Source organism: Sminthopsis crassicaudata, chromosome 5, assembly GCF_048593235.1.
Source record: "Sminthopsis crassicaudata isolate SCR6 chromosome 5, ASM4859323v1, whole genome shotgun sequence".
NCBI classification, from domain to species: Eukaryota; Metazoa; Chordata; class Mammalia; order Dasyuromorphia; family Dasyuridae; genus Sminthopsis; species Sminthopsis crassicaudata.
In genome coordinates, this window is record NC_133621.1 from 78460391 (window position 1) to 78485414 (window position 25024).

The following is a 25024-nucleotide window of genomic DNA, read 5'->3' on the forward strand; positions in this document are numbered from 1 at the left end:
TATTAGTAGCTAGATGAGGCTGAGGTTAATTAGCTCATAATGAGAGCAGAGCACCTGGGGAGAGGGGCCAAAAAGGCACAAAAGGAAGCCAGGAAGATAGGACTAAACTGGGTTGTAACAGTAGGAGTCATTTGATTGTTTTCTCTGCAAAAGTGTGCGTTGTAGTCATTCTTAAAATGACAATGTCAATCTTTTCTTCTCAATAGAGGTAGGTCATCAGCCTTGTATCCTTATAGAAGGATTCTTTCTTACACTACCTTGTAAGAGTGTGTCTGCATGTGTATATAGTCCTTGAGCCTTAGGTCTTCTCTCCATGTTAGCCTTGAAGTGCAATCATGACTCTGTGGTATAAGTTGCAGATCAGCAGCGAATTAAAAGACTTTTTTTTCACTACACAAAATGAACCCTCAAGTCATCATGACCAACAGAAATCAGTCAGAGGAGAGCTGTATCTTCTCTGAAGCGGGGAGGAGGCTGGCTCCATTGTACATCCCTTGAAGCAAGTCTACTCCTCAGCTTCCATGTGCTTGACAAGAATGCCTGCTGTGTATGTTCCAAGGGGTCAGGGTGAAGCTTATGGGACACTGTACAAAAATTGCAATTTGGGGGGTTGTTCTATCCATTTACACTATTAGAATAATTGTTTCCTGTTTTCTTAGGTGTACTTATTTTTCCTTTATATAAATTCATATTTATATGAGATATATGCTTCTCAAGAGTCATCATATTCACTGTTTCTTACAATACATAATATATTATTATAATCATGTACCACCGTTTGTTTAACCACTTACCAGTCATTAAGCATCTATTTTTTTTCTAATTTTTTGCTTCTATGAAAAGAAGTGCTATAAATATTTGTAGGCTTTTATCTAGTAAATTTCTGGACATTTTAATCGTCTGTAACATATATTGATGCATAAGCTATGATAATAGTGATTTTTTTCCTGAGGTAATTGCAGTTAAGTGACTTGCCCAGGGTCACAAAGCTAGGAAGTATTAAGTGTCTGTGGTCACATTTGAACTCAGGTCCTCCTACTTTAGGTCTAGTGCTCTATCCACTGCATCACCTAGCTTCCCCAATAGTGATCTTTTCACGCATGATATATCTATTACTATAACACAAGGTGGCCAAGCTTGCCAATTCCTTTAGCCTTTTCAAGGAAAATCTGTTCAGCAGATTTCCATTTACCTGCAACATCTTTATCTTCTACTTTCATGTATTCAAAAATTTGAATGATTTGGGGTCCTCTAGAAGTATTCTTTGGTCACTGAACAAAGATCCCATATTTAAAGAACCAGTTAGAAAATAAAATGTGTAAAAAGTGTAGGACTTTTACTGCCCACTATGTCCTTTTCTACCACTCTGCCACCATGAATCAGAAGCAGACAGGATAAGAGAGGAGTGAGGGACACTTTGCTTTGTTCATTGACTCATGAATTGTGACAGAAAAATAATTCATTTTAAGTGACTATCCTCTTCCTGATGCGATCCTCCACACTTCCTGATGAGATCCTCCACACTTAGTGTGGTCCTTAGAAAGAAGACACTATCTATTGACAAGACTCAAAACTTTTGCAGCATGGAAAAAGCTGCTAGTGCTTATTCTCCACTAGTCATCCTCCAAGAACTCAAGTCACCTCAGTGAGACCACAGAAATTCCCATAGGAAGAGCGAAGAGAGTAAAGAATTTCTATTATCCAGACTACAACATGAAGTTGAATGAAAAACCCAGAGAACTGGTCCATCAGTTATTTTATAGAGACATTGTAGATAGACAATGAAACTGCCCCAAAACTGAGGAAAAGGAAGAGCAAACTAATCCTAAACTTCTCACTCTAACAAAGTCCAATTTTTTAATGTCAGTAATGATACTTATGTAGTGATACCCATATGACTGTATGGCTTGAAACAACACACTGGAGAGTTAAAATTATTGACCAGCCAGAACACAAAAGAGATCATGCATGGTGGTTACATTTAGTCTGAAGCGTATGAATAACCAAGAATTAAGGAGAAACAGAATAACATCCTCCAGAAAAAAGATGTGAGCTAGTCATGTAAGGACCACAAAGAGTTACCAATGGACATGAGTCCTTGGGGACTGAGAAAATTTGGGTTTTGTCTTTGAATACCCAATACTTTCCTATGGTGAACAGAGCATGTAATCACTAGATATTTGTTGAATTGTTTTTGAAAGATCTTGGGCTCGAATGGTATTTGAAATATTCCCCCCCCCCAAAATCTAGAGAATGTTGGATGGATCCCTTGCAGGATACTTACAGAAACTCAATGATTTTCATTATATGTAACTCCACCATAATTTTCCAATCTGCATCATTAGAAAGGGTTCCCACATAATGATATCACAGATCCATCAATTCATTAAAACACAGATTAACCTTCAGGAGCAATAAGACTCTTTCTCCTAAAAATTTGCTAAAATCCCAATTCTGAGATATTTCATTGGACTGAGCTACAGCAGACAGTCTTGTAATTTCTTGAATATAAAAAAAATCTTTATTCTAGATAACATGTAAAGCAAGTGATTTTTCCTATATACATACATGTGTGTATATATGCATGAATGTGTATTGGGAGAGACAGAGACACAGAGATGATACAGATAACAGAGAGACAGAGAGCAATTAGGATAATTGAATGAAGGAGTTTATTTCTTCTTGTCATTTTTAATATAATTAGCTTGATCTAACTTCTAATCCAGACAAGATAGAAATAAAGACTAGGAACTGAGAAGAGATGATTTGGGGTGATGGGGACAAGAAGTTCTTTAAGCTGCTTCTAGCTCAGTCGATAAAAGCAAAAGTCTCCTCCAGTTCTAAAATTCTGAATCTATATTTGGTATACTTATCTCACCAACCTGACCTTAAGGTAGATTATTTTGAACAGAAACCATGATTTATACTTCTATATCCCACAGGTGCAAGCATAGTTCTGGCTATATAAGAAGTATAAGAAGTCTCTAGTATAACACTGATTGACTCATTTTCCTTATTCAGAGGGTCAACTTGGGCATACTTTGTTTGAATCATATAACACATAAACACACAAATACACACACACACACACACACACACACACACATTATCCCAGGTAGTTTAAGAGAAAAATCAACATCCTTCTTTTCAAAGTTCTTACACCACAGCAACATTTTCAAGTACTGTGGGCAAAGGTAATGAGCCAGGGTAAATAAATAAATAAGCAAACACATTAACCAAGCATGGTACTTCCTAAATAATTACCTTCCTGCATTCTTCTACATGCCAACCAAGAAATCTAAAGCCATTATCCAAAAGAGGAACCCCGTTTGGTACACCACCCAAGGAAAGTCTAATTTGTATGACATTTATTATTTATATGGATTATCCATATGTATTTGCAGAACAATTGTAAAAATAATGAGCATTTGCTATCACAGCCACAACAACATATGGGAAAGGCTGTTAACCTTCTGAGACAGCACTTAGGAAAGAGACATACTTTGCTGTGAGTGTTTTTACAGCCTTTCTTGGTAGGAGACAAAAGGGGAAGCAAAAATCTGTTTTGTGAAATTTTCCTTCCAGTAGATAGGGCTGATTTTGTTTCAAAAGAACTCACATAATCATCATCTCATTCAATTTAAAAAAACGCCTATAATTTATTATATAAAATGGGAACCAGCATGGTATAGTGAATACAGCTAGTCTTAGTCAGAAAGATCTGCTAGTTATGTGACCCAGGCCTGGTCACTTAACTGCTCAGTACTCTAAGGACTCTCTAAGAATATAGCTACACAGAAGATGCCAACCTGCATTAGGAAAAGAAATTCCTTATACCATGAAATCACTCGCCTAATTTTATTGATATTTGCTATTTTTTGTTCTTATCCCCAACATTGTCTCTATAGTACCAGTACATCTCGCTTCAAAGGAAAATTTCAATCAAATAAATAAATTTGCTACAGAACAAAGTTTTTATCCAAATTGAATTGGCTTGTCTGTATTATATGTAGACAGAGAGTTTCTGCAGAGAAAGAATGCAGTTTTTACCCAATGAAGTCTAACTCCGAGTGTCACATTTTTAGATCTTAGATTGATCCCATTCCAGGATGGTCAAGGAGAATGGTGAAGGATCTTGAGACTGTATCATAGGAAGATCAATTAAAGGAGATGAGAATGTTTGAAGCAAAAGAGAAGACGTTATAGGAAGTTGGCAAAAAGAATCATGTTACACATGAGCACTAGTTTCATGTTAGGTGTTAGGAGGAACAAGATCCCTGATAAGATAAATGAGGATGGGGAGAAGCTGGATCAGAAGGATGTGAGGAAGGTATGATAGTATTTTTTAAATTCTTTGTCCTCTTATCTAAAAATATCAGATGGTGAAAAGTACATAATCCAAGCCATCTAAATGTCCTTTTGTGTCCTCCGAAGTTTATTCTGGACAAGCTCAACCTAGGAACCGACTTACTAACCACTGGTCTTTACATGAAGATTTGTGTTCTTCCTCAAGAGATGCTTCTTTTCTCCCTACCACATAACCAGAAATCATAAAGTCCAAAGAGTTATAAAAATAGAAATCTTTTAGTTGTGCTTTCAATGTTTGACTAAATAATTTATCATACATTATTAAATGTCATAGACAGGTGATATATTGTTAGAGTGCTGGGCCTAGAGTCAAAAAGGCTTCTTTTCCCAAGTTCAAATGTGGCCTCAGATACTCACTAGCTGCATGATTCTGAGCAAGTCACTTTACCTGTTGTCTCAGTTTCCTCATCTTCAAAATGAGGTATAGAAGGAAATGGTAATACTCCATACTTTAGTAAATGGTAATACTCCAGTACCTTTGCCAAGCAAACCTCAAATAACATTCCAAAAAGTCAGGTCCAGCTGAAATGACTGAACAACAATAATGACAAATCAAATGTTAGCACTGAACTAGTTCCAAACAGTTTGTGGGATCACAATAAAATGGAGTGGACTTCTAGTCCAACTCTAAATTTGCACAAAAGGAGGTTAGGGGCTAAACAGTTTAAGTAATTTATCCAAGGTCACAAAGTGACAGATCCAGAATCAAACCCAGGTCTCTTCTCCAACTCCAAATCTAGTTCTCTTTCCACCAAATTGAACTAAATCCAGGGTCATGTCTGGGATATATGAATAACAGTGAATTACAGCAGATCTACTCAATATCCATTCTAATGTGAGGTTGTGATCCATGTGAAATAAGGACAAGCTTTTTTAAATATTACAAAATGGTAGCTCAAGATCTATATCTGTAAGACAGCAATCCTACTCAAAGGATTAGGACAGAAATTAAGAACTGACTTGTTTCTTAGTAAAACAAGAGCCTCATGTTTATTTTGGCCCTTCTCCTCTGTTGTCTACCTCCCTTGGAAGTATCTTAAGAGACTCATTTTATACTCTTCCATCTCCAAATCAGGAATGATTAATATGGTCTCTTCTCGCTGACATGAGCCAATGCTACACAAAATCATACTCATTTTCAAAGAATTGTAATAGTTCCTAGTACTTAAAATGACATAGGGAAATGCAGAATGAGGTATTTCATGTTCTCAAAGACTGGACCAATGTTCTAAGTACTCTTCATGGATGAACTGAATTTAGGAAGGAAGGTTAATAGTGGAAAATTCACTGTCCATCTATCATCTACTCTTCTCACCCACGTTAAAAAAGACCCTGGTTTTTGTATCTTCCAGGAGTTTGCTGATTCAGTGTACCAGCTGGTAACACAGAAGTTTCAAGAGTTGACAGACAACCTGACTTCCATGCATGCCCGCCACAAATCTCTGGCAGGAATTGTCATGACAAAAGGTAATTCATTTCTTTTTTCTTTTTGCAATGGGATTTTCATCCTGGGGGGAAAGATGATATGTTACTTACCTGCCCCATATAAATAACATTATTTAGCTGAAAAACAGCAAAAGATAGTAGGTATAGTCAAGTAATCACAAAATTAGGAAGAGTCTTAGTTTTAGTTAAGTAAATTAATACATATCATTCAATGGCACTGGCTTAGTTCAAAAGTTCTCATAGGATCATATTTTCAAAATGGAAGAACTTAGAAAATTTTCTGATCCAACACCTTCATTTTACAATAAGGAAATTCAGGTCTCTGAAAAATAAAGGAACAAGCAGGAAAGAATGAAGAAGAAAAGTAGCCCCAAAGTTAAAACAAAATCTCAAAAAAATATTGACACCAAACATAATTATCCGTATTTTAGAAAATTTATTAAGCAAGTATCTCAATTCCCACAATAAAAGGTAAAACAAATACATAACTGGCTTTCCTCCCTTATTACATTGAGGGTTCCCACCACCTCTTTTCTTCCTGAAGAAAAGTGTAACAGCTGAGGGGTTTGTCTTAGCATTAAGCTAAGGTTAAACAAGGTCACAAAATAGCTGATTTTGGATTGATGGGTAAGAACAAATTTCCTTTTCTTTCCCACCCAGCCTTCCACCCCCAGTAAGTAAACCTTGACACCTTGGACTCTCAGTTCTGTCGACATCTAAATAAAGAGACCGTTCAGCTGCCCCGTTTTTGCCTCAGGTGCCTGGCAGATGGCTGGCACTTCCACAGGTGAATGAAAGCCTGGGTGCAAATGACCTTTTGTGACAAAGGGGGAGGTGCTGATGGTGGTGTTAGGGCAGCTTTCTCTCCTTCCCGCTGGCCAAGTGGTATTTGTGTGTCCCACTCAGCAGCAGCTAGCACACATAACCTTTGTACAGTGTGATAGGAACTGTGGGAGACAGCTCTTGCTTTGGGGGAGGTGAAAAGGGAGAGAAAGACATAAGTAAGGGCAGCAAAGGGAAGAGGAGATGTGGATGAGAGGAAATGGCATATCGCTCCTTCAAAAGCTTCCTATTCCTTACCACCCTTCAGAACAGTTGCAGACCAATATAGAATGCCTTTCTGCCTTTTCCTGATCATTTATTATTTTATATTCCATTTCTTTTTCTCTTCTTCCATTCTTTTTTCTTCTTCTCTTTATCTCTTTAGTAATTTTCTTCATAATATATTAATAGCTAGCATAAAAGATCTGTATAAACATATACATATGATTATCTGGATATCATTGTGTATCTTTTGTATATGCATTGATGTAGTTATATATACATATATTGCAAGTATTATACTCAGATATCATTTTATTTATGTTTTTTTATTTGATCATTACAATGATTTCATGATCTCAGTGCCATTATCATTACCAGTTTCTAAAGGAAGGAAGTCATTCCAGTTAATGACCTGCTGTCTTTCTGTCTTCTAAGTGTCAAAAAAAAAAAACAGTCCATATTGGCAAGAGACGCTCAAAGCATAATAATTTGCCTCCTACGCATAACCAAATATTAATATGAGATGACCCTCCCAGAGGGGGGAAAATGTATTAGCCCATCTGATATTTTTTCTGCCTAATTTTCTTCAAGGTTTATATTCATCACATTTAGACTAAACAAAGTTTGCCTAATTTGTTAGTTAGTTGTCCTTTGTTCTCAAGAAGAGCAAAAGGACATCATTATGTTAGAGTCAATTTGCAGTATGTTCAACTGTGGTTGACCACACCAATACAAGCTTGGAATGCTCTATCACTGCTTGGGTACAAGTAGTCCAAGTGAACATTTGGGGTGGATTCTCTAAATTTGTGCATCTTATGTTTCTTTTGAACAACTTCAATTCTGCTTTGTTAATAGAGTGTGGTGTCTTCTCTGATGAATGCACGTCTTGCTGGGGATCTCCTATATATCTCCCATGTCACACAATCAATTTGAAAGTTCTTAAGACCTTGTGAGTGTCTTTATCACTTTTTTGGACCATCAAGTGAGCACTTTCCATATGTGAGTTTTCTATAAAATAATCTTTTTGGCAAGCATACACTTGGCATTTGAACATTGTGTGTTACACACTCCACAACAGAATTTGGATGCTTGGCATTTTACTTCAAGAAAAGCAGTGTCTGATATCTTAACCTCTCAGTTTCCTAGAATGGCACTGGTATACTATCCAGGTTTCTTAGGCATACAGTAATGAGGTCACAACTCTACATATCTTCAATTTGGTCTTATACTTCTCTCCTCCACTTTCCTGCAAAGCCTCCCAAACATTGAGCTAGCCTTGGCAATGTTTATCAACTTCATTATCATTATATATAACCCTGGAAGGTGAACCGTGAACCCACAGTGTTTGAAACTTCTCCACTTGCTATAACCAATGATTCTACATATGGAGGGTGTGATGCTGACTAAAGGGAGCACCTGTATTTTCTCGGTGTTAATTGTTAGGCCAAAATAATCACAAGCAACAGAGAATCAATCCTTACTTTATTGCATGCATCTCAGCTTTGGAGGCTATGTTGAGTGCACAATCATCTGTGAACCAAAGATCATGGGCCAATATTCCTTCCACTTAAGTCTTGGCTTGTAACCTTTTCAAGTTGAAGAATTTACCATCACTGCAGTCTTACCTTGATACTATGTTCATCCTCATTGAAGGTGCTTGACAATATAACTGAAAACATCATGTTAAAAAGCATAGGACCAAGTACACAATCTTGTTTCATTCTGTTGGTTATGGGAAAAAGTGAGAACATTATTCAGTATCCAGAATCTTGGCAAGCCTTCCATGATGAAATTGATGTACAATATCGATGAACTTCTCTGGGCAACCAAATTTTGACATAACTTTTCATAAGCATTTACAACTGATAATATTTTAATTAAATGTTTTTATTTTCAAAATATATATATGATTTCCAACATTTACCCTTACAGAATCTTATGTTACAAAATTTTCCCTCCCTTTCCTTCGTCCTCTCCTCTAGATGGCAAGTAATCCAATATATGTTAAACATGTACAATTGTTCTATATATATTTCCACAATTATCATGCTGCATAAGAAAAATCATATCAAAAAGGAAAAAATGAGAAAGAAAACAAAATTCAAGCAAACAATAACAAAAAGAGTGAAAATACTATGTTGTGATCCACACTCAGTTCCCACAGTCTTCTCTCTCTGGGTGCAGATGGTTCTCTTCATCACAAGACTATTGGAACTGGCTTGAATCATCTCATTGACAAATAGAGCCATGTCAATCAGAATTGGTCATTGTATAATCTTGCTGTTGCCTCGTATAATGATCTCCCAGTCCTGCTCATTTCACTTCATGTAAGTCTACTAACCTCTCTGAAATCATCTTTCTGATCATTTCTTATGGAACAATAATATTCTATTACATTTATATACCATGACTTATTCAGATTTTCTCCAACTGATGGGCATCCACTCAGTTTCCAGTTTCTTGCCATTACAAAAAAGGCTGCTATAGACATTTTTGCACATGTGGGTCCTTTTCCTTCCTTTACGATCTCTTTGGGATACAAACTGAGTAGAAACATTGCTGGCTGCTGGATGAAAGGGTATGCACAGTTTGACAGCCTTTTGGGCAATTTGGTTCTAAATTGCTCTCCAGAATGGTTGAATCAACAACTGAAAATATTAAAGGCTTTGATCAGATATATAAATGTTATATTTCCTGCTTTTCTCCTAGAATTATCAGGCATCAATCATCACATTGACCATTCCTCACCATTTTTTTGTAGCCATACTGGCTCTCAGGTAGATGACCATCTTCCAGGTGAAAAATCAACCTAGTAAGGAAAACTCTGGCAAGAATCTTGCACCAGAGAGAGAGAGAGAGAGACACACACACACACACACACACACACACACACAGAGAGAGAGAGAGAGAGAGAGAGAGAGAGAGAGAGAGAGAGAGAGAGAGAGAGAGAAGAGAAAGTGAGAGAGAGAGAGAGAGAGAAAGAGAGAGAGAGAGAGAGAGAAAGAGAGAGAGAGACCCTCCTGTGATTGTCAAAAACAATTTCCTTTACTTTTATAGAAATGGAAATGGAGTTGTCCTTGAATTCCTGGAGAGAAATCTCCTCTGGCCATATAACGCAGAAAATTTCAGTCAGTTTTTGTGTGAGCAATGGGCCCCTCACCTCATACATATCAGCTAGAATAGAATCAGGAAAAAAACTTCTATTTTGTCATTCAAAAAGAGACTAATGGCATTCAAAACTTCTTCTTCAGTTACAACTTTTAAGGCGGGATTGACTTCAACATGAGGTAAATGATCATTGACTTTAGTATTGATTGATGATGATCTGATGAGATCACCATGGAAGTATCCAGCCCAACTCTCTAAGATCACATCTTTTCCACTAATCAGTGTGGCTCCATAAGCACTGAGTTGTTAAGGTGCACCATAAGTTTTTGGCCTATAAATAGCTTTCAGGGCATCATAAAAGTACTTTGTAATATTACTATCAGCATAAAACTGAATTTCATCTGCCTTCTCAGTCAAGAATCCTAAATTTCTCTAAGTTTTGCTGGTAGAGTTAAATGCTGCCTTTCTTAGAGATGGATGAACTATCCTACTGGTAAACTCTGTGGAGTTTTCATTTTTCAGTTAGCAGCTTTTAAATTTCCCTGTCATTTTCACAAAACCAGTCTTAATGGTTGTGATTGTTCTGACCCAGATGAGCAAATGCAGTGGTGAACGCCATTCTCTTTTTCTGCTCCACTGTTGCTAATTGTTTGTTAGCTCAACTTTCCCTCCAAGTTTGCAACACACTGTTCCCTCTCAGAGAAATACTCTAATCTATTGGCATCAATTCTTCTGGTAGTCTTTTTGCATTAGGGCCACCTAATGTTGAATGTGAATATTTATTTTGGAAAGGACAAGTCTATGATCAGTCCAGCACTTTGCCCCTCACATTGTCTTTATCACTCTCACATCCTGTTTGTCTCTTCTCTTTATAATCACAAGTCTGGTAAATGCCAGCATTTGCTGCAAGGGAAACCATGAAGTTTTATTGCATTTAGGTAAACAGAATGCAATGTTGGTAATGAGAAGGTCATGAGATGCACAAATCTTCTGGAGTAAGTGACCATTGCTGTTGCTATTTCCAACTCTAATCTTTGAGATAGGTAAAACTGGTAAAATGGTATGAATGATGTCTTTTGATTCTTGCATATATTAAATTTAGTTTTAGCAAAGTCAACAGCTCACTTTCTCTTTCAGAATTGTCACAGTTGTCTCAGGCAGGACAGAGTAAAAGTGACTGGTGTTAGATGGCTCAAGATGCGGTGAATGACCTTGGTGTCTTCAATGTCTAATCAAGCTCTAGGTACTCCACAGTTCTTGCTTCAGCTGCTTTCATAGTTTTTAGAACAAATTGTTCTCATCCACCCATTCCACCAGGGGAAGTCTTTGCCTATTTGGGATAGAAACCCCTGCCTCACCAATGGGCAGTTACCCTCAACCTGATTTAGCTCATCTCCCAAAATGGTTTCCATGGTGTGAGCCCTGTGCCTGCTACAGCTTTTTGAGTCACAGGAGAGAGTTAACTAGATCAGGCAGCCCTCACACCAGAGGTACTAGAATTCCTTAAACACCCCTACTCCCCCAAATTCACCATGACAGAATGGCAAAGAAGAAAAGTTTTCCCGGCAGGTGTCTTCTATCACTTCTCCATACTACTCATTATTTCACAGTTGTCATTTAGTGAAGGACACAGGAGAACATTTTAGTCCAGAATATCTCATTAACCAGAGCAAGGTAAGAGCCCCTTTTGTTATATACATAGTGGCCACTGTAGAGAATTCTGCCACTAAGTTTTAGAAATGGTTGAATTACTTATAAGATTTTCTGTCTGCCACCAGGGTGATTTGTGTTCAAACTCCAAATTAAAAAGGAAAAATCTAGCTGGAAGCTTTCCTTCCCAAGATGTCATTCTATTCTATATGCCGGGAATCATGACATCAGAAAAGAAAAGGGGCAGGCAAGTGATAGATAATCAAAATTATATATATATATATATATATATATATATATATATATATATATATATATATATATATATATATATATATATATATACGTATTGTCCTATTTGGGGGAAAATTATGTTAAATCCTATCAGTTACCTTAAAAACAACCAATTACTAATAAGCACCTCATCAATTACTTATATGCAACCATTTGTGATTATTTCTCTGCTTCTTTGCAGTAATTTTTCAAAACTGGTTGATTTCATAATGACTAGTTATTTGATTGAAGATGATCATTGTGTTGTTTATGCCAACTTAGTTTCTAGACCTAATCGCAGATTTTAAAGTTCTGAGTCTGCCAGATGCACAAACATCTGGATGGAAAGTAAAGAATCCAGCCAATCATCTTTATATCTGTCCTGTATGAATGCAAGTATCTTAGTATCTGGTGTTGGCCACAGTGATCTTTTAATGCATTATTCCAACATCTAATGAAATTATAAAGGGCAGATTAGTGATGCAACAGATAGAGAATGGATCTAGAGTCAGGAAGACTCATCTTTCTAAATTTAAAGCTAATCTCTGATATTTTCTGTGTGACAATGGGCAAGTCATTTAACCCTATTTGTCTTAATTCATCTATAAAATGATCTGGAGAAGGAAATTGCAAACCACTCCAGTATCTTTGTCAAAAAAAAAAAAGAAAAGAAAAGAAAAGAAAACAAATGGAGTCACAAAGAATTGAACATGGATGAAAAACACTAAGCAACAACAATAATGATGACAATACAATTTTGTACCCCGTCTGACAGTTTCAATAATGTGTTTGATGATCTACACTGCTCCTATATGCAAAGCGGTATGTCTGACATTTGATGCTTCCAAATATACAAATAATTTAATATATGTTATCATGTGGATCTAACAACATCTTTGAGGAAAATAATATAGGTGTCATTTTTAAGTTTAGTTGATATATTTTATTTTTATATCACCTATATTTCCTAATATATCCTTCCCCTTCCCTACATATGGAGCTTAACTTTCCTAATATTTATTCAATGATTTTTTAAATGAATCTTCCAAAGAGGGTCTATAAAATTCTAGAGGTGGTCTTCTCTATATTTATTAACTTGTCACAGATATCAGGACAATACTCAGCCTGTCCGTCCCTTTGCTTTTGATATATCACTAGCCTACCACATTTTTTTTTTAACAATGTGTGTTCCAAGTGAGATCATTTATGTTATTCCAGTTCTTGAATGAAGGTCATCATTAGAATCTTGCAAGAAGGTCATCATTAGAAACTTGCTACAATCTATTTATACCCTTTGATTCTTTGGAGATTATGGAATTCCTAGATCCATAACCATATATCATCACCTAAATAACATGTTTTGTAAGTTTTTGTATTCAGGAAAAACTTAAGAATATTTAGATCAAAGTACAGTTTTGAACAAGCAAATTTACCATCCACATACCCACAAAAAATTATCGAATGTTTACCTTCCAGATAGATAGCAAAAATTAGTAATTAGCAGTAGCCAGAAAAAAAAATGGTGACAATTACAGGATTGAGTTTAAAGTCTTAGTTTTAACAATCTCTTTCACAAGCATGTCCTCACCAAGATGAATTATTCCACACCTTTATGCCTTTTTAACTGCTATATCAAGATTTGGCTCCCACATAGCTATAGACATAACTAAAAAGGGATTACCAGAGCTTTGCCAAGGGACTTTGAGTAATATTTTTACCTTCATAAAAATGTTCTTCTCAAGTCATAAGGTAGGGAGAAGCTGGAGAAGTCAAGTCCCCAGCTGGTTGATCCTTAGATTAGAAATAGGAAGGCACATGGTGAGCTAGAGAAATGTTGCTCCATCTGACCAGACTCAGGGTAAAAAGAAATGTGTTGAAAAACAAGAGTATTAATTCTAGATCACATGCCACCTATGAAGAGAAAGTACTTTGGAGGCCTCATAGTATCTTTTGTCCAAAGACAAGAATAATAAACCTCAAACAAAGCCTTTGGATAAATGGGGGAGAAGTAGCCCTCAAAGGCTCCACAAATGAATTTCCTTCAGTCACCAGACCTTTTACTTATAACTAAATCAAGCAATACATCAAAGACCTAATCTATGTGTACAGTTAAACTTAATAAAAACCTTCCTAAATTAGCTCAAAACCCATGGGTCAAAGTAACTTGACCTCAGAATGCTTGAAAGCAAAAGATTTGTATAACTGAAGAAAACATAAAGAAAATCTAAGCTTATTTAATGATAGAACACTATGTATTCCTTCTAGTCTTAGTATATTGAAAATTGAATTATGAAGACCCATGAATAAATATTTTTCTACAATGAAAATTACCAGACACAATAAAGATTTTTGTCAGTCATCCTGCCCATAGCATGCTCCTGACTTCAAGAAAAAAAATCAAGGCATTATGGGGAGCAAGAAGAAGCTGGTATTTAAAAATTGTTTTCCCATTTACACTTGATAAATCCTGACAGTTTAAATACAGTCAGAAACATCTTTTTTCATCACCTAAGTAGCATTTGTAAAAGTTCATCTTCACAGGGGCCTGGTAGAGGAAGGTTATTAGTAGATTTTTTTTCTTTCCCAATCCAATTTTCTTGCTTTCTTTCCTATATAGCTGACAATCACTTTGATCTTAAAATCAAACAGAGAGGTCTTTTCATATGTCTCCTGTGGGGGGAGAACAAGATATGAATCGGACAAAAAGCCCCTAAATAGCAATTTCATGCTGTGATAAAAGATGGCAAATTATCATCTGTATCTCAATGAATTGATCTTAATTGCTAAGTAGAATACAGAGAAAATTAAAGTTGATGATATGTCTCCATGGATCTTTTGGGGTATAGTAAGATTCATAAAGTCTGACATCTAAGCACAATAAGGAATATTGACTGGCAATTGATTTTAGGCTCTTTATATTAAACTGTGAAGTTGGAGCTTTGTAAAATTCTAGGACTATATCCTACCATATTCGCCACTATTATGTGCAAGGAAGGATGCTACTTGATACATACCCTTACTTCATATACTCTCTTGAGTCAAGAAATAAAAGAGGTATAAGAAAGAGGGATTTGGTCCCAGTGCTTTTCACAATAAATGCTATTAACTGGCTAACTAGCAAATGTTGTGGCAGTAAGAATAGGATAAATCCATATGCTACTCTTTGCTTAATTCCACCTTTATAACTGCAGTTTATCTTGGGAATTGATTGAGCACATGAAAAAAGAAGAAGGGAAACAATTTTCTTCTTAGAGCAAGTCCAGAAAGATCTGAAACAGATGGTTTTAGATCCAGTCCTCACACTCTGCCTCCCATTCCCTACCCTTGAGGTATACCAAAGTACTTTGGTTGGCTATATTGTTGCGGAAGACAAACAGGCCTTTTCAACAACTAATCTCTACTACAATGTAACTGCCCAAAGAGCTTCAATTAAAAGAAAATTCACCAATAGCTTTTATTTTGTTTTTATTTTACTTTCTGGAAATATCATCTTTCATATTTCCATACAAGCATGACTACATCTTTGGTTATAACTGAAATGGGGTGAATATTTTATGCAAGCTACTCCTGGATCTTGTTTAACGGGAAAATGATGGAATCTCAGAGTTGGAGGAGATTTCAGAAGTCACTTAGTCCAAGTCCTATTTGAAGCATCCCCAATGTCCATTTTTGTCTTCTGGTTGAATATCTGCTATACTGAAGCACTTGCTAGTTTATGAGATGCCCCATTTTGTATTAGAATAGTTATTGGTTGTTTTAGGAAATTTATTTCAGATTGAGTCAGAATCTTTCTATTATTCCTATTTGAGTTACACACATATACACACACACACACATTAAGTCATTAGTAAATACTCATTTTTCCTGCAGAGATCCATAGAACTAAGAACCCTCTTCCACAGAGAGCCCTTCAAGTGTTTGAAATCTTTTTGTCTCTTAAAGAATCCCAATTATATCTTTCCACTAATCCTTATTTGATAAGAGTATTAAGCATCTTCACCATCTCCCTAGAAGACATTTGTCTTCTAGATGAGTCTCACATTGCCAAAACTACAAACTGAACAACAATTTTGATTATCAAAAAAAATCACATTACTAAATATCAAAGCCAAAGTCCCCTAACTTCTAATCCAATACAGGATAATTCGCTATCATTGTCTCCTTAGGACCTACTTCATAGTTTAATGTGGAAAATTGACCTTGGTGAAGTAATGTTGATATTTATAATAACAACAGCAAAACAGCAGTCTTACTGTTGTTGTTATAATTATAATTACCATTTTAGGTGAATTGCTGTTAGCAGAAAGAGTTAAAGTGTGGGAGGGCACTGAAATGAGGTATCCAAAAGAGTGATAAGGAATAGGGCCATCCAGGAGAGCTCCAGTCTCAAGAATGGGTTTTCCCTCTTGCATGGAAAGAAAGGATGGAAAATAGGGAAAAAATGATATTCCAAAAGGATTTGTTATTTAGAGAAGTATAAGTAGCAGTTTCTCATATTTTTTCTTTGATGTGGGAGACTGAGTTGCTAATGGAGCAAGGTGCCTGTCCATCCCTAAATGGGGAGACAAAACAGATTTTTCAAGCTCTTAATTGCCAATCATTTCTTGTCCTTTTTTTCTTTCTTAAATGAATATGACTATGACATTTATATCTGTACTAAAAATAAATATAGATGGTGTAATAGTAATTTCCATTTGGGGTAAAAGGTAGAAATAAGGTCCTTGGAAGGGGTAAAGATTTCGGGTAGTAGTTCCCTACTGTCATTGAGGGCTCCTCAGATGCAGTTAGAAGTTCATGGTATCAGTGGGCATAAAGGTCCTAAGCAGAAACATGAGGGATGAGAGGAAATTCCTTTTGGTGGCAGACTCCATGTAAATGAGAAAGAGAGGCCAAACTCCCAACTGGAAACTCATTCATGATTAGAGACATTATTGACTGAAGCACTGGTAAATTGGGGATCATGGGTATTAACGAGTTGCTTCTCCCTACAGACCAGAAGACACAAAAGAGTCATAGACAAAACTTACATCTATCCTCATAAGAGCAAAAGGGGGAGGTTTGACTGGACTAAAGTTGTCCCCATGCCATCACACATACACATCCTCCGCCACTTAAAAAATAAGATTCCCTCCACTTTATTCCCAGAGAACAACAAATGCAAAGGCATCAGGTTGGTGTGTACCAATGAGGAAAACTGCTCCTTTTAAAGTCTTTGGCCCTTTGAATTATTCATAAGTGCCAGCTTTATATTCTCATTATTCCTGGCTTTGTTGGTTGTGAGAAGTCCTTCATGTCAGACACTTCCAGTGAAAGAATGGGAGCTGCTTAGCAATCAAATCCAGTTTCTCATATTTTTTCTTTGATGTGGGAGACTGAGTTGCTAATGGAGCAAGGTGCCTGTCCATCCCTAAATGGGGAGACAAAACAGATTTTTCAAGCTCTTAATTGCCAATCATTTCTTGTCCTTTTTTTTCTTTCTTAAATGAATATGACTATGACATTTATATCTGTACTAAAAATAAAAATAGATGGTGTACAATGGGTACACTGGGAGGGGATATGGGAGAGACAGGTCTTTTTTAGGACTGTGATTTCAATGATAGAAACAACTCCTAATAAGCAAACTCCCTCTAACAAGGCTTATTAGCGACTCCTCTGCATTTACAGTCTGAAAGAGTTGCCCAGCACACTGAAAAGTTAGCTAACTTGCCCAGAATCCAACAGACAGTAAGGGAATTTGAACCCAAGTTTTTTGTTGTTTTTTTTTTTGATTCTCAAGTCTATTCCATGTCTATACTATGCTATGCTTTTCAGGTTATATTAGATTTTTCATTAAGAATAAATAATACCCCAGGCCAGCTAGGTGTTTCAGTGGATAGAGCACCAGCTCTGAATTCAGGAAGACCCGAATTCAAATCTGACCTCAGACACTTATCACTTCCTAGCTGTGTGACCCTGGGCAAGTCACTTAACCCCAATTGCCTCAGGGGAAAAATTGTTAATCTCATTTAATCTTTGAGGACATAATTTAATTGATAACACCTGAATCTATGTAAGAATGAGTCAAGTTATAAGGGAATTCTACTTTACAATTCCTTAAAACATAACTTAATATCAGGAGGTCCTAATGTGATGTCCACAAATTCTCAAATGATGCAGAAATACATTTCAGAAGATCAGTGAACTTGATAGGAAAAAAATGCATCTTCATTTTCACTAAATTCTAACTAAAGTTTCATATTTCTTAAAATTGTGAATTAAAAAAAATATTCTGAAGAGAGACCCATAGGGCTCAGGGGACTGCCAAAGGAAACCATGACACATAAAAGGGCAAGAATACGTCCGCATTAAACATTCCTAGGAAGAAGCTCAGGAAGCTGGTGAATGCGCATGTAACAGAACAAGCCTTTTAATAAAAACTACAGACTTACAAATGAAGCCAGGAAATTATTTTATTTTATATTCTTGAAAGAGCTGATATCTAAGCTAGTAGTCACACTGAAAATCAATAAAACTTGCTTTTTATACCCTGTCCCTGAAATACAAGTCCCTCCCCTAGTTATCCATTGATTGAGTACTACAGAAATTACAGTCTATCTATTCCCCCAGGTGAGCCTCTACCCCTAATTACATTTTCTCTTCATGGTCACCTTATTTGGATCTAATGATGGACAGAAACAACTACACCTAGAGAAGGAACACTGGGAATTGAATGTAAAATATTAGCACTACTATCTATCTACCCAGGTTCCTTATACTTTCGGAATCCAATACTTAACGTGCAACAAGAAAATTGGATTTACACACATATATTATATCTAGGTTATACTGCAACACATTTAATATGTATGGCATTGCCTGTCATCTAGGGGGAGGAGTAGAAGGAGGGAGGGGAAAATCTGGAAAAATGAATACAAGGGATAGTGTTATAAAAAAAAATTACCCATGCATATATACTGTCAAAAAATGTATAATTATAAAATTAATTAAAAAAAAGCTTATTTGGATCTAGTTCAGTCCCTCCCTTGGTTCCCTATTGGCTGGGTACTGCAGAAGTTACAGTCTATTCAGAGTGCCTAATTCCCCCACAATGAGTATGTGTCCCTACCCAGATTACACCCCATAGTGTGTTTCTTATTCTAGTTTTATGGCTTTCCTTTGTAAGCTTTGTAACCTTTAAGTTACATTTCTTAGGTTTGTTTCATTTCTCTGATTTAAGTTTCATTTCTTTAACTTAAATTTCATGACTCTGTGGAAACTAAACCCTCATCCAATTCTCGCATGTCAAACTCCTAAATTTTTAAAGGCAGAATCATAAAGTCAGAGCCATAATGAACCTTAGAGTCATTCAATCCAACCTTCTTATTTTGAGATGAGATCTGTAAGAGGTAAGAGGGAACGAGCATTTATCAAGTGCCTACTATGTGTCACACACTCTGCTAAGCATTTAGGTGCTATTATTATTCTTGTTTTAAAGTTGAGGAAACTGAGACAGATAAAAGTTAAATGACTTGTTCAGGATTGGGAACTAGTAATATCTGAGACTGTACTTAACCTCAGGTCATCCTGACTCCAAGCCCACCTCTCTAATCTCTGTACCACTGAGCTGCCCCCTAGGTCTGAAGAAGCTTCACAGTGAGACTTCGAACCCAAGTCTCCTAAAGTAGCCTAATATTTTGTTTTTTGGATTACAGCTGATCACCGACCTGTGCTGCAATGCTAAGCTTGTACCCCATCACTATAGCAATCTTCCCCCATCTCGACACCATATCAGAGCTTATTTGTGGCAGAGAAGTTAGAAGTCTATGGCTGCTAGTAACAAATCCACACAGTCCAGGAGGGAAAATAAACCAAAAGGTGATTTGGTCTCCTTTGACCCAAACAAGCTGGTGAATGAAACTGTTTCGCTTTCTAATTCTTCTTATCCTGCAGACCTAGCTAAGACTAAATATTATGGAATGATGAACAAAAAAGAGATATACTCTAGAAAATCATACCTAGAACCATGCTCAGAGTTCCAATCAATCAACAAGCATTTATTAAGTGCCTACTATGTGCATGTCACTGTGCTAAGCACCAAGATACAAAAACAAAAAATGAAAATCTCCCTTCTGAAGGAGCTTCCTTTCTGTCAGTGAGACATGTATACACGGATAAATATAAAATATATACAAGATGGTTAACTATCAGGTTTTGACTGCTCAAACGACCATTTCATGATTCTGTGATGCATTAGGAAGTCATCAAGAAATGTTGGAAGCATGGAAATGTTACCTCTAGGACCACAGTATCATAGGAGTATAGACCTGAAGATGAAAGGGTCCTTGGGAGCATCTCAATCAAACCCCTTTATCTTATAGATAAGAGTCTCAGAGAGGTTAAATGATTTGCCCACACATGCAGATAATAGCAAAATAATTTAGACCCAAGCCTTCCTAACCTCATATCCAACACTAGATGGATCCAAGTAAGAATCTTCCTCAATGGGATTTTGATTAATTAGCTGGCAATCTCAGAGCAATGAGTTCTTGCAAATGGGAGATTCTAAAAAAGCAAGAGAATTTGAAAAAAAAAACCTAGCTAGAAGGGACACACACACACACACACACACACACACACACACACACACAGAGGAGCACATTCATTACCATCTCTGGACTAGTTGGATCATTGTTCCCTCTACTTGGCCACAGGAAAGGGAAGATCAAAGTAAGCATAAAACTATTTCAAATTCCTTTTTAAATAGAAGGGGATAATAAAACTTATTATGACAACTATAAGTGTTGAACTTATAGTCAAGATGATTCATTTTCTAGAATTCAAATCCAACTTCAAACACTAATTGTGTGACCCTGGGCAAGTCACTTAACCCTGTTTGCCTCAGTTTCCTCATCTGGAAAATGAGGTTGAGAAGGAAATTGCAAACCATTCCAGTATCTTTACTAAGAAAATTTCAAATAGGGTTTTGAAGAGTGACAAGATGAGTCAGACACTACTGAACAACAACAAAAATCATGGCATTTAATTCACGACAAAGAGAAGACTAACACCCCCAAAAATACAGGCTTGCATCATTCGATGTTTAGACTCAAGATAAATAATAGGAAGGTTTTCTTCTGACATACTTCCACATATCTTGTATATCATCTACTCATCCCATGACCTCCACTATTATAAAAGTAGTAATGTAGCCAATTGTTCTGAAAGGTACCACCTTTAAAACTGTAACTTTTTTTTAATTTGGGGGTGCATTTTATTATTTTATGGGAAGATGACCTAAGAAACTTTGAAAAGAAATATATAGTTATGGATATGTGTGTATATATACTGATATATATGTATATATATATACACACATACATATATACATTAATGTATGTATAAATATACATACATAATGTATGTATAAAATCTTATTAGAATATTCAAAGTTGACCAATCAACCCACTTTGAGAATATAAAAATTCAATATGCAAAACTTGATTTGCTCATAAATTTATTATTTGGTATACTTTTAGATGTGAAAGTCCCTTAAGGATGAGCAGGGGATTATACAAACCAATGTAAGTAATTGAGGTTTCTATTTTTGGGTTGTTGTTTTTTTTCATTTGGAGTGAATGAGAACTTAAAAAGATCACCAGGAAAACCTCTCCTCTAACCTTCTAGATGTTCCTGTCTTTTTTTTCCCCTAGGCTTTTGTATTTTAACTTAGCTCAGGCATCCTTAAATGAGTCTGATTGTTATTAAATGAGAAAAAAAATTCAGGGAAGGGAAATAGAAATTGTTAAGGAGGGGGACAGATTGAATCACAGGGAAAGATTATGTTGACTTTGGATAAACAGTGACTAAGGGATGGGGCTGTAGGCAGATTATAATAGTCTCTGCAAATATTCAAAGGATGTAAACACCAACGAGGGATAAGAATTGCTAAAGATATGACAGGAGTAATGGAATGAAATTGAGCAGAAGATCATTTAGGCTGAATATCAAGAAAAGTTTGCTAATGGTGAGAGCTATTAAACTGTGGAATAGTCTCTCCCAAGGGAAGTGGTAGAAGCCCCATTACTTGAATCATTAAACTAGAATGGACAAAGTACTAGAAAATAGATGGTTGGAAATGATTCTGTACAAGACCCCTAGGGATAGTATAGTGTATATCTATATAGCTATATATAAAATGCATAATGATATAATCATTTAATCCTCATTCTAATTTCTGTAATTTTGTGATTTCATTCTTTAATGAGTATTGGCTTCTTTTATCCTTATATTTCTTTCTCAGAAATGCTATTTTTCCCACATAAATCAAGTTATTAAAAAAGGGAACTTTAGGAGACATGAATTCTACTAATTTTATCAACTCATTGTGTGATTGTGAGCAAGGTGTTTTATCTCTCCAGACCTCAGTTTCCTCATTTTGGGACTTGGATCATGTTATCTCTAAGATCCCTTCCAGTTTGAACAGTATCTGATTCTGAATAGAACTCCTGTGAAACTACTTTTTAAAGCTCTAAAAAGTATTATTACTTTATTGGATTTATGTGATCAATGCTTCCTGGTTTATCATAGAGATTCATTCCATAAAATTGAGTATACTGGTGCTATTTAACTTTAGGAGATGTTAATAAATAAAACGTCAGTGGTAGAGTTCAATACCTAAAATCAAACTTTTACAAAGAGACTTGCATTAACTCAGGCTGCCTGTTTCAGGGAATAGAAATTGAATGAAGTGGTTCATCAAAATTCCACAAATAACAATTTTTATCTAAACAATAGTATTGGAGGAATCCAAGAAGGTTACTTTTAAAAATTACTTGGAACCATATACTTGGTTCTACTAGGAAAGATGATGACACAAAAAAAATGTCTTTGGATCTGTTTCTATCTTTTAATCTTTTTATCCATTTTTAAAGGGCCTTACAAATGACCTAGAGATAAAGAAAACTGAAGTCCAAAGGGATAAAGTGACTCATCCAAGTTTTGACTTCAAATCTAGAGATCTTCCTCTTGCATCTTGTGTTCAATCTCAATCTGTCCTTCTTGTTTTTGTGAATGGAGTTAGATAGGTAGATAGATAGAAAGTAAAATATATTAAATAGAATAGATTAAATAGGATAGGTAAAATTTTTAGATAAATGGGAAAGGTAAAATAGATGAGACAGACATATGGATAACCTTAGGATAGGCAGGTAGCCATTAAGCATTACTTTACTTGGTGGAATTTTCACAAAAGTAATTCTAAGTGAGAGAATTATCCATCCCTTTGGTGTTTAAATCCAGCTTCTTATATTAAAAGTGACCTATCTATAAAAGCTATATATTTATATATAGTGTGTATTTCTATATAGTTATATATTTGCATAATAGGTATATAATATATATTTATATATAGTTAGTGTATTACCATTTGAAAAGTGGATTTAAATATTTAATTTCATTTAATTCTCACCACAGTCTTGTGAAATGGGTACTATTATTATCCCTCTGGCAAATGAAGAAACTGAGGCTAGGAAAGATTTATCCGTGGCCATAAACTAGTTAAGTATCTGTGGCAGAATGCAAATTCAGGTCTTACTGCATCCAAGTCCAGATCCCTATCCACTATACCACTTAACTGTAATTACAGAGTTCTGCTCACAGTAGGTACTTGATGAGTGCTTGCTGAAACCCTGGGTATTGACCATTGTTAGTAACAATAGGACACCAAGGAGAAAATTCCTAAAAACATAACAGGTACAGAACCTGGAGAGGACATAAGTAAATCCACAGCAGAAATTTTAAAAAGATAGAAAAATACCCAGATTACAACTGCTTTCCACGATACTTCAAAAGGCAAAGTACCTAAAATTTTGTTAAACCTATATGCAAATTTTACCTGTAGAATTATACTTAAGTTCATAATTTTACAAATACCTATATATTAGAATTGGATCATATTATTGGAACAACTAATACCAAAATGCCTCATTCTCTTCTTTATCTCAAGCAGGTTTTTAGTGGGATGTTTACACAAAATATTGTAAAAATTGGAGGAGTACCCCATATTTCTCGTGGTCCTGGATTTGGGAAATAAACGTGGCTTAACCCATATTCTTCATAATATATTTATACCTTGGGCATTAACTTAACTTTTACCTTGTCTGTAGTTTTTCTATATCTAGATTCAATTATATATCACTTTGTAGAACCCTAGATTAGAGGAAGGTGTGAAACCTGTGATTTTATCACTATGGTACAGAAACTCTTTTCACTCATGTATGCTCTCTCTTTGGCAGAAATAATTTGTGTATTACCCATATTAATACCTCAAACCCAAATCTGATTTCTATGAACCTACCACTAATGCTACTATGTATTACATACCTAAATATATTATGTTTTTGTAGATGTATGATTATATGTCCATTCTTTTTAAAAGATCTCACTAAAGAGACAAAGATTGTATTTGGATCAGCATTGCATAACCATTATATAATTAAGGTCTGATTTGCCATTTTAATAAAGTGCTATAATCATCTGATTCTTACTAGTGTGTCCTATTGAAGCAATGATATGAAGTTGCTGGCATAGAGTGTGTCTAAAAATCATTGCTATTCAATCTTGATTTTCAAGGGAATTCATCCTTGATAATGTTTAAAGAATTAGGCATAAGTACAAGGAAGAATGGAAAGCTTTTTCTTTCTTCTGAGCTTTAGAATAGGAATTCTTAACCTTTTCTTGTAGCATGGACCTTATTGACTGTCTGGCAAAACCGATGGACCCCTTGTCAGAATAAGAATAATAAGAAGGAAATACTGAGGAGTTTCTTTTGATAGAAGCTAGTGAGAAAAAAAAGATACCTCTCCCAACCCTCACCACATTCCTAGTTAATAACTGTTGTTTTAGAGAAACTTTGAAAACCATGATTGATTAATCCATTTCTATCTTTCTGCTTTGACTTTACTTCTGACTTTTGTTTCCTTCAACTCAATGGAAAAAAAATGCCCTTTCTGTGAGGAACATCACAGAACTTGGCCCTCCAAATTCCCCCAGTCCCATTTAAACACCACTATATTGACCTTATCTTGTTTAAAATTCCTATAATTGCCATTTACTCTCATTCACTCTCAGAAGTCAGCAGCGTACATTCACATTG

The 25024-nt window shown here is 35.7% G+C and overlaps 1 protein-coding gene across 6 annotated transcripts in view; it reads left to right on the plus strand.

The window, feature by feature from the left end:
- Positions 1–25024, plus strand: part of ADARB2 (adenosine deaminase RNA specific B2 (inactive)) — a 651356-nt gene that overhangs the window by 555215 nt on the left and 71117 nt on the right. For all 6 annotated transcript variants that reach the window (XM_074267208.1, XM_074267213.1, XM_074267207.1 and 3 more), the window contains one exon: positions 5721–5835. In XM_074267208.1, coding sequence (XP_074123309.1) covers positions 5721–5835 — 115 coding nt within the window. The remainder of the gene's footprint in view (positions 1–5720; positions 5836–25024) is intronic.